This window comes from Muscardinus avellanarius (genome assembly GCF_963383645.1).
Source record: "Muscardinus avellanarius genome assembly, chromosome: 10".
NCBI lineage: Eukaryota > Metazoa > Chordata > Mammalia > Rodentia > Gliridae > Muscardinus > Muscardinus avellanarius.
The window spans coordinates 66,043,984-66,062,089 of NC_137796.1; the positions used below are offsets into that span (position 1 = coordinate 66,043,984).

General features: G+C 50.7%; 2 protein-coding genes across 2 annotated transcripts in view; both read right to left on the bottom strand.

The window, feature by feature from the left end:
• Window positions 1-2,083: 2,083 nt before the first annotated feature.
• On the bottom strand, window positions 2,084-7,388 carry SYT5 (synaptotagmin 5; the record flags this gene model as incomplete). The annotated part of the gene is made up of 8 exons (XM_080704527.1): window positions 2,084-2,284; window positions 3,893-4,026; window positions 4,281-4,398; window positions 4,582-4,749; window positions 5,536-5,703; window positions 5,813-5,932; window positions 6,412-6,584; window positions 7,310-7,388. The coding sequence occupies 8 exons, from the start codon at window positions 7,386-7,388 to the stop codon at window positions 2,084-2,086; spliced, it is 1,161 nt and encodes a 386-aa protein (XP_080560653.1).
• A 3,598-nt stretch (window positions 7,389-10,986) lies between these two features.
• The window catches only part of PTPRH (protein tyrosine phosphatase receptor type H), a gene marked incomplete at both ends in the record, with an annotated part of 31,023 nt that continues 23,903 nt past the window's right edge, over window positions 10,987-18,106 (bottom strand). Inside the window, 5 exons of the mRNA XM_080703747.1 lie at window positions 10,987-11,175; window positions 11,264-11,399; window positions 15,493-15,653; window positions 15,750-15,872; window positions 17,964-18,098. Of these exons, the coding sequence (XP_080559873.1) occupies window positions 10,987-11,175; window positions 11,264-11,399; window positions 15,493-15,653; window positions 15,750-15,872; window positions 17,964-18,098 (744 nt within the window). The remainder of the gene's footprint in view (window positions 11,176-11,263; window positions 11,400-15,492; window positions 15,654-15,749; window positions 15,873-17,963; window positions 18,099-18,106) is intronic.

Here is an 18,106-nt window from a genome sequence, read left to right on the forward strand (position 1 = left end):
ATGCCCAGTAAGAAATTTTTTATCTCATGGACACCTAACACATATAACTGATTTGATTCTCTTATTCTTTTGGCTACCAGGAAGCTCAGAGGCAACCTTGCATTCTGACCATTAAAAAAATGTGTGTATTTATGTCTACACAGCTTTTTTTTACCCCATTATGATATATAAATACAATGCACCAATAAAAAAATTTTTAAAAATACATGGAAATACTTTGTGCCCCATTTTCCATTCAACCTGCTGTTCAGAGAGCTCCCTTGCCAAATGTCAGAAGCCATTGTCTGTCCTCCCAAATCCTGCCTGGAATTAGATTAGAGAAAAGCTAAGGAAGCAATCACTTCCCTGGAAACAAACTGGGGAGCTGCATTTTTTTTTAAAGCATGCGCCACTACCCTCAGCTTAGAGTGATTCTGAAATTGGAGCCATCTGGATCTTACATTCCTAAATGTTTCAATATATATCTCCTAACATTGACCTTCCTGTATAACCCAGTGTCATAATTCCACCTGAAAATATACATAAATATAAAATGCATATATATATGTGTATATATATATATATGTATAATTTGTGGGGGGGGGTACTGGGGATGGGGAAGCTGGATTTATTCAAAGAATAAGATTGGCTTTCCCTGAATAACTGTCCTTTCTCCTAGTCTCTGGAGATTTCTTTTTCTTTTCTTGTATTCAGGATTGAAGCCAGGGGCATTCTACCTCTGAGCTACACCCTCAGCCCTGTTTTTTTTTTTTTTTCTTTTGAAACAGGGTCTCACTACATTGCACAGGGCTTTGTGAAGTTGCTGGGGCTGGCTACAAACCTGCGATCCTCCTGTCTCAGCCTCCCAATTACTTGGGTTTACAGGCGTGCGCCACCATGCCCAGCTGTCTCTGGAGATTTCAGCCGGAGATTCTAGTGTCAGCTTTGTTTCCTGGATGAGAATAGTGGTTCGGGGAGTAAGGCCTGGGTTTACATCTGTTCTGGGTCCACAGCTTTCAGTGGAAGAAGAAGACCTCAGGGGACAGGGAATGGGTGGACGATGGAAGGAAGGAAGGAAGGCTGGACAGAAGACAGGGTGTAAGGGAGGAAGGGATGCAAAACTGAGTATGAGCTGAACATGGTGATACATGCCTTGTAACCCCAGTACTTGGGAGGCTGAGACAGGAGGATCACAGATTCACGATCAGCCTCAGCAAAGGAACAAGACTCAGCAACCTAGTTAGGCCATTTCAAAACAAACAATATAAAGGGGCCAGGGCGGATGCGGGGTGTGTGTGTGTGTGTGTGTGTGTGTGTGTGTGTGTGTGTGTGCGTGTGTGATAGAGCATTAATGAGTTCAACCCACAGAATCAAAACAAAGCAAACAAACAAAAAAACCCCACCTGGGTATGAAAACTGATGTGTATCCTGAGCAAGGGAGTGGACAATTTCTGAATAAGTAAAGGAGTCCTCATTGACTCCTCGCAGCAAACACAGTAAATGTTATTAAAATCGTGATTTTTTTTCCAGACGAGGAAACCAAGGCAGGGGGAGGTGAGTGAATAGATGAATGTGGAGAGGATGAGTGCTGGATGAGGCCCATCCCACCCACCTGGCAGGTGGGCGGTGCGGGCCATATTAGCACTGTCCCACGTGCTCCCCCTCCTGCAGAAGAAGATCCTTCTGGGGCCCCAGCCCCTGCCCCCCTTTAAGGCGCATGGGGTCAGGCCGCCAGAGCTGCTGAGTATTTATTTGGCCCGGGGAGCAGTGCACAAACCAAGCTATATGGGGAGAGGGGCGTTAGGAGCTAAGGAAACATACCAGGAAGGCTGATTGTCAAAGCAGAGGGTGGGACCTGGGGCAGGGGAGGCTGGACCACTCTCCCTCTCGCAGGGTTCCTGGGGCTTCTGGAGATGCTTGTGGGGTGGGGGAGCATGTTAGGAAGTTGTCTTGGGGGAGCGTGAGGAGGGATGAATGGATGAGATGGCTGGGCCATAGGGAGAGGCTGGAGGTAAGGGGCCTAAAGTAAGACTGGGTTGGGGTTTGGCCAGGCTCAGGAATCCGGGGTCAGGTGCCAGAAACCAGGCTCAGCCAGGGCTGGGGATCAGGGCACAGGTAGCAGCCTCACTCGGTCAGGGGGCCGCAGCGAGTGCCACTGGGCGATGGGCCGCCGGGGGTTGGCGAGCATGTCCGCCCAGTGCCGAAGGCCAGCCCCGCCCGTTGCCGTGCCCACTGCCACCCTTCCAATGGCCTCGTTCTTCCCCAGCTTGTCATAGTCCAGCACCGTCAGCTCCACCTGGACCTTCTGGGGTGGATGAGAAGAAAGAGGATACAGGAGGGTGAGTGAAGGAGGCACAGGAGGGGCTCGGGGCTCAGCTATCACTGCTAAAGACATCTTCTCCCTGTGCCCACAGTGAAGAGCCTTGCTAGAGGAGCTGGGGACCAAGAGGAGTGGCAGGTGGAAGGGATGGAGCCCTGGGGCAACAGATGCTCTAGAGTCTACTATTCCCTTCAAACAAAGTTGGTTTTTTTTTTTTTTTTTTTTTTTGCCGGTCTGGGGATGGAACCCAGAGGCATTTGACCTCAGAGCTATACCCCCTGCCCTATTTTTTATTCTTTATTTGAAACAGGGTCTCACTAAATTGCAGAGAGCCCCATTAAGTAGCTGAGACTGTCCGCAAAATGCAATCCTCCAGTCTCAGCCTCCTAAATGTTGGGTGTTTCTTTTGTTTTGTTTTTTGGTACTGGGAATTGAACCCAGGGACCTTCTACCTCCAAGCTACACTCTCAGCCCTACTTTTTTCTTTCTTTTTTCTTTTTTTTTCTTTCTTTCTTTTTTTTTCTTTTTATTTTTTTGCAGTACCGGGGATGGAACCCAGGGGCATTCTACCTCCGAGTTACGTCCCCCCTAGCCCTATTTTTTATTTTTATTTTGAAATAGGGTCTCACTGAGTTGCAAAGTGCCTCACTAGGTAGCTGAAGCTGTCTGTGAACCAGGATCCTCTGGTCTCAGTCTCCCAAATGCTGGGATTACAAGCATGCACCACCACGCCCAGGTGTGTGTGTGTGTGTGTGTGTGTGTGTGTGTGTGTGTGTGTGTGTGCTGAGGATTGAACCCAGGGGCATTCTACCTTCGAGCTACACCCCCAGCCCTATTTTTTATTCTTTATTTTGAAACAGGATCTCACTGAGTTGCAAAGGGCCTCACTAAGTAGCTGAGGCTGTTGAAGAACCAAGATCCTTCCATCTCAGCCTCCCAAATGCTGGGATTACAAGCGTGCGCCACCATGCCAGGCTCAGTCCTATTTTTATTTTTTATTTTTGAAATAGGGTTTGTGGAGGGCCTAAGTATCTGAGGCTGGCCACGCACCTGCAATCCTCTTGTCTCAGCCTCCCAAGTACTGGGATTACAAGCATATGCCACCACACCCGGCTCCAAACACCAATTTCTAAGGGGATAAGCCCTCAGGTTTCTGGTGACTCTTTGCAAAGGGGTCATCAGGAGCCTCCTTAGGGTGCAGCCTCCAGACAGGCAAACTTTAAGACTGTGACAGGCTCACAGGGGTTAGCTCCCAAGTCTTGGGATTACAGGCACGTGCCACCATATCCGTCTTAAATTTCTTTTTCTTAGTAATAGTTTTCCTGGGAATGGGAGAAGTGAATATTCTGAGTTTGCTAGGGGTGCGGGGCCTTGTTTATGGGAGAGGATGTCCAAGTTCAATTACTTTCTTAAGTGGGCTGCACCTCCTGATCCTCACAAGGAGAAAACTGAAATCGAGAAAGATTTCAGATCCTCCAGGGCCTGGATCCTAGGGCATGCTAAATCTCTCCCTTCCTCTGGCAGCAGGGACTACAGAGTCCGGGCCCTTGGGGAAGGACTTCCAGCAGAGGTAACCGGCAGGTCTCAGCTCACCTGGACTTGGTCACAGGGCACCTCGAAGCTGAAGGCCTCATTATAATAGGGATTCAGAGTGTTCTTCTTGATGGTGGTTTTCTTCTTCCGAACCTTTTTGCCGCCCTGAAGCAGGTGGACCTTGACATAGGGATCTGGGGAGAGGGAGGAGGAGTCTTAGAGACACCACTGCTGTGTTCAAGGATTTCCAGGAATGAGGACCCTTCTTTGGACCACCGTACAGATACCCATGCACCCCATGGGGTTTACTCGCTGCCAAATCAAGTCTTTATCCTCTCATGGCATCCTGGGCTCCATCTCCCCCGACAGACCCTCAGGACCCCGAATCTGCAAGGCCCCTAGCCCCCTCCTCCATGCCTCTGCACACTATTTCTGTGCTTCCCGCTACCTGATAGTCCTCCTACGTCCATCTTCTTCAGGTTTTTAGCTTCCAAGACGATGACGGTGAGCTTCCCAGCCGTGGGGACATACCGGAGAGAGAAGCAGATGTCCCCTAGTTTCTCCTGCTAAAAGGAGGAGAGGGACCCATCGCCAGAGTCCCAGCTCCACATCCATTCTTTCCCACTTTTCCTCCCCCATGCCTAGTGGGATGGCACAGAGTAAAGCTCCCAGGTGTCAGTGCTTCTAGGATCAAGTCTCAGAAGGCTGCAGCCCCAGGTGCCTGAGGGGGCATGGCCGCACCAGCTCACCTCTTCCTTTGGAGCTGCCTGCAGCTCCTTCCAGGCCTGCACCGGCCGGCCCAAGTCCACGGAGCTCATGGGAACCCGCACCTCCCCGATGGCATCATTGCGGGAGAAGCGGTCGAAGTCATACACTGCCATGACCAGCACTCTGCCCCCCAGCTCCACATAGGGAACCTGGGTCAGTGGAGTCACCAGGAGGACACAAGGTGGAGAAAGGAAACCCAGAGAGAGACAGAGAGGCAGAGAGAGAGACAGAGAGAAAGTAGGTTGCAGTGGGAATGGTGAGGGGGATATTGGTTTTGGTACTGGGGATTGAATCCAGGGGCATTCTACCTCCGAGCCACACCCCCACCTCTTTTATTTGTTTATTTATTTATTTGTACTGGGAATTGAACCAGGGGTTTTCTCTCTCTGAGCTACACCCCCAGCTCATTTATTTATTTACTTATTTTATTTTCTCTTTTGCAGTACTGGGGATTGAACCCAGGGGCACTCTACCTCCGAGCTACATCCCCCAGCCCTGTTTTTTTATTCTTTATTTTGAAACAGGGTCTCATTAAGTTGTGGAGGGCCTCACTAAGTAGCTGAGGCTGGTCGTGAACCTGTGATCCTCCGGTCTCAGTCTCCCATGTACTGGGATTACAAGTGTGTACAGCTTTATTTATTGAATTGCTTATTTATTTGTTTGTTGGGAACAAGGTCTCACTAAATTGCGGAAACTGGCCTCACCTCCCGAGTACTGGGGTAATAGGCAGGGGCCACTGTGCTGGGCTAGAGGAAGTACAGAGCTTCACAGGAACACAATCACAGGTCTGTGGAGCCCCAAAAGGAGGACCCAAGGTCCAAACAACAACCCAGCTGCCTCCAGGCCTGTGGCTGCCTCCAGAAAAAGCTAAATGGGTGCCCCCCCACATTCCAGGAACTGGGGACAGGCTGTGGAGCGGGGTCACAGAAGCACACCTTGAAAGCAAAGGTCTCCCCAAAGTGTGGGTTCAGTGTCTGCCGATGCACTTTGGTCTCATGTCGCCTCCGCTTGTCCGGCAGCAGGTAGACCCGCACGTAGGGGTCCGAGGAACCTCCCAGGTCCAAGGCTGCCAATCCTTCAGCTTGCAGGACGCCCACGAGCAGCTGCAGGTGCCAGGCACAGTAGAGGGGACTCTAAGCCTTCCTTCTGGGGCCTCCTGTGGGAAGGGGCTGAGATCCTCCCCTCTGAAGCATCCTCCTCCTCCACACCCACCTGTCCGCTCTGGAAGTCATAATCCAGTGAGTACTGCAGTCGTCCTAGCTCATGCTTCTCTGCTATCTGCTGCCCTGGTCTGGGTGGTGCTGGCTCCAGCTCCTCCACTTCTGGCTGCACCTTAGGGAGCCAGGGGCAAGGGCAGGTGAAGTCTTCCCTTGGTAGCGGTATCCTCCAGGATCAGAAGCCACAGGAGGCTTACAGATCCCCAGGGCTATCCTGATTGCTTCTTGGCTAAGCAGATTCTGTGCTCAATTAGTAATGTCTGTCATGGGCAGAAACATAGTCTCCTCTGACCCTGTAGGCTGTCAGGGACTTTCTCCATGATACTGGAATGCCCTATTCTGCTTTGCATGTGACACATACCACCCGGGATTGTGAGTGTCTGACTCCCCCACCAGGCTGGAAAGTTCTTGTGAACAGCGACTAGATCTGATCCATCTCCAGGTCCCCAGAGTCCAGTTGAGAGCTAGACACACAGGGAAGATGGGTGGATACCGCAGGTTTAGGAGGGAAGGGAGAGGGACAGAGACTGGCTGGGATGCTGAGAGGAGCAGGGGTGTGCGTGGTTAGGGCGGAGGGGCTGGGCCAGGCCACACCTTGTCTATGTAACTCCGGCCCAGCTCTTTTACTTCCTGAAGGTAGACCTGGGCCTGGGCCTGGCTCTTCTTCCCAGTGCGTCTCCAACAGCGCTTCCGGTATAGGCAGAAACAGCAGCTGAAGATGATGAGGCCTGAGACCAGCCCGATGGTGGCCAGGGCCCAGGGGGGCACTGTAGAGGGGCAGAGACAACATGCAGTGGCAACCACCCAGCAAGCTGGCTGAATCAGCCAGACTCCATATGGAAGTATATGTGATCCAGGCCCCATTTTCCTTCCAGCTATTTCCATTCCATTTTGTTCCCGTGATTTCCTCCCAACTGATCTCACCTATAAAGGTAGCTGACCCCTTTACCTAGACTGACACCACCCAGATTTGCTTGCTTTCTAGTCCCACCTCCTTTTCCAACTCATTCTAACTTCTCCTCAAGCCCTGATGCTTTTAGAAGAAGCCTCGAGCGGGGCATGGTGACACCCGCCTGGAAGGCTGAGACAGGAGGATGGCAGGTTAGAGACTAGCCTCAGCATCTGAGCGGGACCCTCAGTAACCTAGCAAGATCCTGTTTCAAAATAAAAAGACCAGGGGTGTAGCTCAGAGGTAGAATGCCCCTGGGCTCAATCCCAAGAAGAAGAAGGACAAGGAGAAGCAGCAGCCTTGAATCTTTCCAGGCCTCAGTTTCCCTATCTGTAACATAATGGAGAATTGGATCTTCCCACTCACCAATCTAAGATCTTATTACATGCCACACACCTTGCTTGATCAGCTTCTAGTTTTTCTTGCAAACCCGCTAGTCACCCATCCCCAGGACCAGATTTACAATCCCAGCCAGATGTTCCCAGTCCCACCCCGGGGAGTCCTGGGAGACTTTCCATTCTCTCTGGCCCAGGGTCTTCTCACCTGAGCTCTGGCTTATACGGCTGGAGTCTGGAGGTTCTTCTGGCACGACAGGCCCTGGAGTCAGGGGCTCTGGGAACATGGCGGCTGAATCCTACGATCCTTGCTGCAGAAGCACCCAAGTGCCCTTGCCCCCCACTCCCACCCCAGGCATCCATTGAGTCCTTCGCACCACAAAGAACTCCCGCCATCGTGGCTGTCTGTGCATGCTGGGAATTGTAGTCCCGGTCTCCCCCGCGACGAAGGGCGGGCCTTGGAGGACCTAGTTCCATTCCTCCAAGGCACCCAGAGGCACCCCGCCGACTTCTGCCCTTCTTCGCCCCTCCCCAGGGCCTGAACCGGATGTGAGTGATCGCTGGCGTGGGAACCAGCGCACCGCGTTGCCCAGAGCAACGGCCTGGCTCCGGCTCGGGTGTGGTGGGAACAACACTGGCTACCCGGCAACGGCCGGTTGCCAGGGCAACGGGCGGGGCTGACGCACGGAAGCCGAGTCCCGGCGGGGTACGCCAGTTCCTGACGCGGTTGGTTTCTGGGACCCGGGACCAGGATTGCCGGCCCGGCAAGAGTGCCGAGAGGTGCCCAGTGGTCTGTGCGCCCACAGTGGCTCCTCCCGCTGCATCTGGCCTTCCCCCTGCCCCGGTGCCTCTGCTAGACCCCGGGTCCCTCTCGGCCTGTGGGTGTCTCCCGCGCATGCCAAGCTCTGTCTTCACACCTGTTCTCACGATTCACTGGTCTCTTGGTACCCCCAGATAGAAGATTCGCAGTGCGTCTTCCCGGCCCCCTCTCCCTGTGTCTCCTGCCCTCTGCCTGTTGTGTAGCCTGTTGTGTAGCCTGTTGTGTAGCCTGTTGTGTATCCTATCTCCCGGGATCACCTCCTCCTCTGCTCCCCCCTCCACACACACCCGTTCTTTGTCTCCACACCTGTCTTAAATCCCAGCCTCCCTGTTTCAGGCTCCAACCTCCCATTCTCCAAATGATCCTTTCCGGGCTTCCTTCCACCCACCGCCCACCCGACCCCTCCCACAATCCCTCTAGGGACGGGACTGAGGATGAGGCTCAGAAAAGGGTCTCAGCAGATCCTACCTGCTGGGCGGCTGGACCTGCCTTCCCTGTTGGCACTGAGGCGCCCCTGGCCAGGACCCCGCCCAGCACGTGGGCGAGCGGCGCTGTCCCGGGTGCTGATCGCAGGGCTCGGCGGGCGGGGGCGCGGCTGAGCAGAGCCGGCCCTGCGCGGCAGTGTGTGAGTGTGCCTGCCTGTTCCTTTGCTCCTGGGAAGCGAGAACGCCCCGCCCCTCGGCCCGCCCCACCCGGGGAACTATGATGGCGCTCACAGATGTTGATTCTGGTGTCCCAGAGTTTTCTGCCTTCTGGCCCAGCCTTCTAACACTCCTACGGTTCCCAGATCTCACAATACACACATACGTACACACACAAACAGTCCACAGCTTAGAGCACTGGATGCCTGGACCTGGGATCCTAGATCCCAAGAAAACCCACTCTGGAGACCCAAGTGTTCAGATATCCAGACCCTTTTGGAAAGTTGGCACCAAAGTCCCCAACCCACTGGCCACTAAACATCACCTTCCTCTAAACCAAGTTGAGGAGGCGAGTCCCCACACTCTGGGCTCCAGCCAACCACATCCACGCTACTCAGATCTTGGACACAGGTCTGGGTTTCTCGGCTTTTCTGAGAGACTCAATGACCCAATCTTACTTTCAGGTGCAAAATTATGGATCCAAGTTGGGCGTGGTGGTGGCCCATGCTTTTAATCCTAGCATTTGGGAGGCTGAGAGCAGAGGATCACCATTTGCGGACAGCCTCAGCTATTTAGTGAGGCCCTTTGCAACTCAGTGAGACCCTGTTTCAAAATACAGAATAAAAATAGGGCAGAGGGTGTAGCTCAGAGGTCAACTGTCCCTGGGTTCCATCCCCAGACCCGAAAAAAAAAAAAGGATCCATTGAGGCCCCCCCCCAAGGAAATCTGCTCAGCACCTAATATCAGGAGCCCACCCTCACTCCCATGCTTATATTAATTTCTGGACCCAGAAACCCACTGGAACAATATCTGGGAAGAATAAGTGTTTTAATAAAACATAGAATAGAAGGAAAATATATGCAGACAGTGGAGTGCCGGGAGATCTCAGGCAGAGGGATTTCTCTGGCCCCAGATCACAGAAGACTGATTTTTTTATTTTATTGATGCATTGTAGCCATATATCTTAATGGGGTACAAGATGGGAGAGGCACACATGCACACATCGCTCATTTAGCCCTTCCCCAATTCCCACCCCATTCCCTCCCCCCACCCTCCTCCTCATGTTTGGCTTAGTGATTGGCTTTGATATGCTTGTGAATGTGTCTCATGTACATTAGGGCATTTACACCCCCCCCCCATACACACACACTGATTTGGTTTCTGAAGTAAAAACGGTAGGATTCTGCTTGCCCTTGCCCCTTAGGTCTTTGGAAGTACAGGCTCTGATTCCTTTCTTCCCCAGAATCCAGGTTCTAGCCTGTTTCTTGAGATTCTGCACCCCAGGGCCACAGCCTCCTCCTCCATCTAGAAAATCTAAGCCTGTGAGGGGGTACATGCTTGTAATCTCAGATACTTGGGAGGCTGAGACAGGAGGATAGCAAATTTGAGGCCAGCCTAGACAATTTAGTGAGACTCTGACTCAAAATAAAGTAAAAGGGCTGGAGTGTAGCTCAGTGGTAGAGGGTGCCTATTTGCCTATATGAGGCCCTAAATTTAATCCCCAGCACCCAGAAAAATAAAAATAAAAATGGGAGTCAGGTGTGGTGGCACACACTTGTAATCCCAGTATTTTGGAGGCTGAGACAGGAGGATCACAGGTTTGTGGCCAGCCTCAGCTACTTACTTAGAGAAGCCCTCTGCAACTTAGTGAGACCCTGTTTCAAAATAAAGAATAGAAAAATGGGACTAGGGGTGTATCTTGGAGGTAAAATGCCCTTGAGTTCAATCCCCAGTTCCGCAAAATCAAAACTAAAAATAAAAACTAGGAAATCCACCGACCATCCTTCTCCTCCTAAAAGAAACCAGGAATCTAAGTCCTGACTCCCATAGGACTCATCAGGTGAAACCCAGCAAACTCCTCTACTCTTGGAAACCAGGAGTGGGGGTCCTGAGCCCCTCTGCCCTCACAAGGGTCCAGGAATACAGGCTCTAGTGGGGATTCAGAACTTGAGCGTAAGCTGGGCATCATGGCACATGCTTGTGATCCCAGCATTCAGAAGGCTGAGACAGAGCCAGGCATGGTGGCACAGGCTTGTAATCCCAGTGCTTGGGAGGCTGAGACAGGAGGATCGCACAGGTTTGAAACCAGCCTCAGCTACTTAGTGAGACCCTGTTTCCAAATAAAGTATAAAAAATAGGGCTGGGAGTGTAGCCTGGAGGTAGAAAGCCCTTGGGTTCCACCCCCTAGTACCACACACACAGACACACACAGACTGAGACAGGAAGATAGTGGTTCAAGGACAGCTTCAGCTACATAGTGAGGCCCTCTGCAATTCAGTGAGACCCTGTTTCAAAAAAAAAAAAAGAATTAAAAATAGGGCTGTGGGTGCAACTTGGAGGTAGAATGCCCCTAGGTTCCATCCCCAGTAACACACACACCAGAATTTGAGTGTAGGTGGGCTACTGGCTCCAGACCCCTGAACCTTACACCTCTAGATCGTAGTAGGCCATATTGTCGTAGGTGAGATCTGCCACACTCTCATAGGCAAAATCTATCACAGTCTCATAGGTGAGGTCTGCCACACTCTCATAGATGGGCTCCTCCTGGGTTGGTGCTGAGGCTGACTGTTGGAGGAACCGCAGGATGCACTGGTGCAGGAATACATACTGGGCCTGGGGAGGGGGCAAGGAGCATGAGGGATGCTTCCCCCAGGGCCTCACACCGCCCCGCCCGCCCCGAGCCCCTCAGTAGCCCCATCACCTCTGTCTGCACCATCAGTGGCCGGCTCCCTCTCATCCTCCTCACGAAGTTGAAGGGCCCCACGACTCCTTCACTCTGCAGCTGCCGGAGCAGGACATCCAGGGCGATGAAGGTGCCGGTGCGGCCCACGCCAGCACTAGGCAGGAGCGAGGCAAGGGTCAGGCCGTGGAAGGGGAGGGAAGTGGGGAGTCGGGGCTGGCTGGAGGGGTGTGTTTTTGGAACAGCCAGCGATCAAGGTGTGTGACAAGATACAGCTGAAGTGGGAATTGCTGAATTAAGTATAAAGTACAAATAATGACTGTCCTAGAATTCTTTCTGTTAGGCTCCAGTCCAGCTGCCAGTGCTGGAGAACCCTTTGCACTCCTTCTAAGCCGACGCAGTAGGCTCTATTAGCACGCAGGTGTGTGCGTACGTGTGTGTTACTGAAGATTGAACCCCAGGGCATTCTACCTCTGAGCTAGACTCCAGCCCTGTTTTATTATTATCATTATTATTTTGTACTGAGGATTGAATCCAGGGGCATTCTGCCTCAGAGCTATGCCCCCAGCTCTTTTGATTTATTTTGAAACGGGATCTACTAAGTTATTAAGGGCCTTATTAAGTTGCTGAGGCTGATCTTGAACCTGCAATTCTGAGCCTTCCAAATACTGGGATTATAAGCATGCGCCACCACACCCAGCTTTTTCTTTTTCTTCTTTCTTTCTTTCTTCTTTCTTTCTTTCTTTCTTTCTTTCTTTCTTTCTTTCTTTCTTTCTTTCTTTTTTGGTACTAAGAGTTAAACCCAGGCCTTCCTCATCTTGAGGTGGCTCACATTCTCTCTTGAATGTGTATTTTCTCCCCTTTCCCCAAATAAACCTCTGTCCATGTCTCTGACCGACACATGCTGAAATTCTTTTCTGTCACGTTAGCCAAGGACCTTGAGGATCCTGAGTTCCTGAACTGAGGGCTCACCCCAACATCTTTAGTGACCACGACAGGACAACAGGTCAGAGACACTAATTTTGGATATCAAAGAGTAATTGTTCTACAACCAGCAAACCCTGGCCTTCCTATGTTTTTTAAATCAGTTAGGAAGAGACTTTCGATCCTGGCTAGGCAGGGACAATGACCCTTATAAGCTTGAAGCAGCTATAGAAGTCGAACCTTCGACCTTCTGCACCCCTTAGGATTAAGGGATCAAAGTCTCAGGGGGGCCGGGGCGTAGTGGTGCAGCAGCTGGGCGTGGCGGCGCACGCTTGTAATCCCCGCACTTGAGAGGTGGAGACAGGAGGATCACGCAGGTTTGAACTCAGCCTTGCTGGCTTAAGAGACCCTGTTTCCAAATAAAAATATAATTTAGGTCTGGGAGTGTAGCCCAGAGGTAGAAGGGTTTCCGGGAACCTCAGTACCACCAAAAGATAAAAAAAAGTCTCAGGGGGGAAATTCTGTAGGATAGAAGAAATAAGTAGCTAAATAGAAGGCAGGAAGGAAAAGTAAAACATACCTTTTTTTTTTTTGGTGGTACTGGGGTTCCTGGAAGCCCTTCTACCTCCGGGCTACACTCCCAGACCTATTTTTACATTTTTATTTGGAAACAGGGTCTCCTAAGCCAGCACGTGCGGCTGGCTTCGAACCTGTGCGATCCTCCTGTCTCTGCCTCCCAAGCGCGGGGATTACAAGCGTGCACCACCACGCCCGGCAAAATGTAACTTTAATATAAGAACCTGGAGCTGAAGTGCTTCAGTCTCTAGTCCACAAACCAGCTCTCCTTCCCAGGCCTAACTCTCCCAGATTCCTGGGAAACCTATAGATCCTACAGTTAGCTAAAAGAAGCTGTAATTGCCCCATGCATTAATAACAAGACAGATACAGTATTTTCAGAAACCTATAATTAGGACACTCAAGCTTATCTGTTAATCAGCTAATGAGGCCCCCAATCAGCCTGAAGACCCTAAGGCTGACCAGACCACTGGACCACCAGGAAGTGCCTCGGGCCTACTGGACTGAGATCATCCACCCTGCAGCTGACCGGGCTATCAGAACACCATAAACTGCCTTGGGGACTACCAGACTGAAATCATCCTCACACCTCCTCTAGCCCACCCCTCATGAAAGTGCCCTATAGGAGGAGAACCCTGAACTCCCCAATATGCCTTCCTCATCTTGAGGTAGCCCACATTCTCTCCTGAATGTGTATTTCCTCCCCTTTCCCAAAATAAACCTCTGTCCATGTCTCTGAAAAAAAAAAAAAAAGAATTAAACCCAGAGGCATTCTACCTCTGAGTTATGTCCCTGGTCCTTTTTATTTTTATATTTATTTATTTATTTGTTTATTTATTTATTTATTGCGGGTCTGGGGGTGGAACCCAGGGGCATTCGACCTCCGAGCTACACTTCCTACCCTAGTTTTTATTCTTTATTTTGAAACAGGGTCTCACTGAGTTGCAGAGGGCCTCACTAAGTAGCTGAAGCTGTCCGTGATCCCGGATCCTCCGGTCTCAGCCTCCTGAATGCTGGGATTACAAGTGTGTGCCACCACGCCCAGCTCTCAGCCTTACTTTTTCATTCTTAATTTTTTTTTTTTTTTTTGGCACTGGAGGCTGAACCCAGGGGCATTCTACCTCTGACCTAGACCTCCAGCCTGATTTATTATTATTATTTTTTAATTTTGAAATAGGGTCTCACTAAATTGCAGAGGGCCTCACTAAGTAGCTGAGGCTGGCTGCAAACCCTGATCCTCCTGTCTCAGCCTCCCAAGTACTAGGATTACAAGTGTGTGCCACCAGGCCTGGCTTATTATTTTTGAAATAGGGTCTCCCTAAGTTGCTGAGGCTGGCTGCAAACCTGCGATACCCCTGTCTCAGCCTCCAAAGTACTGGGATTACAAGCATGAGCAAAGCACACCCAGCTCTTTTTTTTTAATTTTAAAAAATTTATTTTTTAGGTACCGGGAATGGAACCCAGGGGCATTTTACCTTCCAGCTACACCTCCAGCCCTATTTTTATTCTTTACTTTGAAACAGGGTCTCACTGAGTTGCAAAGGGCCTCACTAAGTAGCTGAGGCTGTCTTCGACCCATAATCCTCCTCTTTCAGTTTCCCAAATGCTGGGATTACAAGCATGCACCACCAGGCCTGGATTAATTTGTGTGTGTGTGTGTATGGGGGGTACTGGGGATGAAATTCAGGGGCATTCTACTCCTGAGCTACACCCCCACTCCCATTAATTTTTATTCTTTACTTTGAAACAAAGTCTCACTGAGTTGCACAAGGCTTCACTAAGTAGTAGCTGAGGCTGTTGGCAAACCATGATCCTCCTATCTCAGCTTCTCAAATGTTGGGATTACAAGCGTGCGCCACCACGCCCGGCTTCCCCTGCTCTTTTGAATCTGTTTTTTTTAGCCAGGCGTGGTGGCGCACGTTTGTAATCCAAGCGCTTGGGAGGCTGAGACAGGAGGATCGCACAGGTTCGAAGCCAGCCTCAGCTACTTAGTGAGGCTCTCAGCAACTTAGTGAGACCCTGTCTCCAAATAAAGTATAAAATAGGTCTGGGAGTATAGCCCGGAGGTAGAAATTCTCCTGGGTTCCACCTTCAGTACCACCAAAATAAATAAATAAATAAATAAATAAATAAATAAATAAATCTGCTTTCTAGCTGGAAGTGGTGGTGCATGCTTGTAATCCCAGTATTTTGGAGGCTAAGACAGGAAGATCACAGGTTTGTGGCTAGCCTCAGCAACATGAGGCCCACTGCAACCAAATGAGACCCTGTTTCAAAGTAATAAAATAAAATAGGGTTGGAGGTGTAACTTTTTTTTTTTTTTTTTGGTGGTACTGGGGTTCCTGGAAGTCCTTCTGCCTCCGGGCTACACTCCCAGACCTATTTTATACTTTTTTATTTTTGGAAATGGTCTCTTAAGCCAACGTGGCTGGCTTTGAACTTGTGCGATCCTCCTGTCTCCGCCTCCCAAGCATGGGGATTACAAGCGTGCACCACCACGCCTGGCATTGGAGGTGTAACTCTGAGGTAGAATGTCCCTGGGTTCCATTCCCAATGATATACATATTAAATAAATAAATAAATAAATAAATAAATAAATAAATGTCTGCTTTCTAGCCCTTCTTGATCTCCTGCAGTCCCTCTTCTGCTTCCTTCTTTTCTACCTTTTCTAAGTTCCTGGGGATCCATCTAACACCATCTTGTGAATTGAGGGAGGGGTTCCAAGGGAGAGGGATTGCGGCCATCCTCACCTGCAATGCACAATGGGTGGTCCTCCCTCCGTGTTCTGGTCCAGCCACTTGCGGAGCATCCTCCAGAAAGCCAGGAAAGGGTCTGGAGAGCGGGGTACGCCAATGTCCGTCCAGGCCAGGTAGTGGAACTGACGCACAGATAGGGTCTCCTGCTCCTCCATCTGGAAGGAGGGAGGGTTGGGAGGAGAGTGCACAGGATCTAGGGATGCGGCTCCTGGACCCCAAGGGAGACCCCGAGTGGGGGTGGAGGGACTCACGTGGAGGAGCTGCAGGTCCCTCACTGCCCAGTGCTCCATCGTCTCCTCTTTCACCAAGGTCACATACAGGTCCCCGTGCATGCGGGGATGAGCGTCCAGAGGCCAATAATGCTCACACTTCACCTGGGGAGGATGCGGGTACTTGAAGATCAGGAGGTGGCTGGGTTGGTGGGACATGCCTATAATATCAGTACTCAGGAGGATGAGACAGGAGGGTTGCAGGTTGGAGGACATTCTTGGGAATTTAGCAAGACCCTCAGCAACCTAGTGAGACCCTTTTCCAAAATTAAAAAAAAAAATAGAATAGGACTGGGGGTGTGGCTCAAAGGTAGAATGCCCCTGAGTTCAATCCCAAGTACTGGAAAGAGAGAAGGAGGAAGGGAGGGAGGGAGGGAGGGAGGGAGGGAGGGAGGGAGGGAGGGAGAGAGAGAGAGAGAGAGAGAGAGAGAGAGAGAAGAGAAAGAGAATAGAAAAAGGAAAAAAATCAGGAGTCCCTTCTTCTGTGGCTCTTCTGTTCAAGATGGGGTGAACCCCTTTCCTGGCAACGAAGCAGGACCATGGCCAGCAAGGATACATTCACACATCAGGAGGACCTCTGCATGCCAGGGCCAGTGGGATCAGCTCAACTCACTCCCATAGTTTGAATGTGTCACCCTAAAACTTCAAGTGTTGGAAACATCATACCTAATCATATGTTACCCCCCACACACAGCCCTTTTTATTTTTACTTTGAAAAAGGGTCTCACTACAGCCTCACTAATTAGCTGAAACAGGCCACCAACATGTCTCAGCCTCCCAAATACTGGGATTACATACAAATGTGCGTTACCAGGCCCAGCTCCATTCATTTATTTATTTATTTATTTATTTATTTATTTATTTATTTGCAGTACTGGGGATGAAACTCAAGGGAATCCTACCTCTGAGCTACACCCCCAGTCATAGTTTTTATTCTTTATTTTGAAACAGGGTCTCACTGAGTTGCAAAGGGCCTCACTAAGTAGCTGAGGCTGTTCGCAAACCATGACCCTCCTGTCTCGGCCTCCCAAATGCTGGGATTACAAGTGTGCATCACCAAACCCAGCTTCCCATTTTTAAAATTTTTGAAACAGGGTCTCACTAAGTTGCTGAGGTGGGCCTTGGACCCGCAATCCTCCTATCTCAGCCTCTCATCCCCTAGGATTACAGGCATGTGCCATCACACCTGGCTATGTTAGTGCTACTTAGAGTTGGAGCCTCTGGGAGGTTACTATGATTGTGTGAGGGTGGGGTGTCACAGTCACATTTATGACCTTATGAGAAGAGGAAGAGCCGGGCATGGCGGCACACACTCTTGTAATCCCAGTACTTGGGAGGCTGAGACAGGAGGATCCAGATTTGTGGCGAGCCCCAGCTACTTAGTGAGACCCTGTTTCAAAATAAAGAATAAAAAATAGGGAAGGGGGTGTAGCTCAGAAGTAGAATGGCCCTGGGTTCCATTCCCAGTATGGCAAGAGAGAGAGAGAGAGAGAGAGAGAGAGAGAGAGAGAGAGAGAGAGAGAGAGGAAGAGAAAGAGACCCAAGCTCACACACTTGCTGTGTTACCAATATGATGCCATCCACCATGTCCTGACTCAGAGAAAAGGCCCCCACATGAGGCCAGTTTCTGGTTCTTAGACTTCCCAGCCTGCAGGACTGTGAGCAAAATAAATCTCTATTCTTTCTTTCCTTCTTTTTTCCCCCAGTACTGGGGATGGAACACAGGGGCATTCTAAGCTCTGAGCTACACCCCAGCCCTAATTTTTGTTTTTGTTTTTGTTTTTGTTTTGTTTTGTTTTGTTTTGTTTTGTGTGCAGGTCTGGGGATGGAACCCAGGGGCATTCGACCTCAGAGCTACACCACCTGCACTATTTTTTATTATTTTTATTTTGAAACCAGGTCTCACTGAGTTGCAGAGGGCCTCACTAAGTAGCTGAGGCTGTCCGCAAACTGTGATCCTCTGGTCTCAGCCTCCTGAATGCTGGGATTACAAGCGTGCACCACCACGCCTGGCCAGCCCTATTTTTTCTCTATTTTTTCTCACCAGTGAGCAGCCTCGGGTGGAGGGGAGGGGTCTATGTTAAAGATGTGGGGTCATATCAGAGGAGTCTGAGAGGTGGTGGGGGTCTGCATTGGGCCCAGGCAGGACTGTGGTTGGGCTCAGGGGTCAGCACCAGCACAGAGGTCTCCTCTCACCCGGCCAGACTCCACGCAGTTAGTCAGCATGACCAGGGTGCGGCTCTGCTGCTCCCACACCAGGCGCCAGAAGTCACCCACCGTCTGGGGCAGGGGACCCTGGGCTGCAATGAACTCCTGGGAGCTCCAGAGACCCTGGTGAG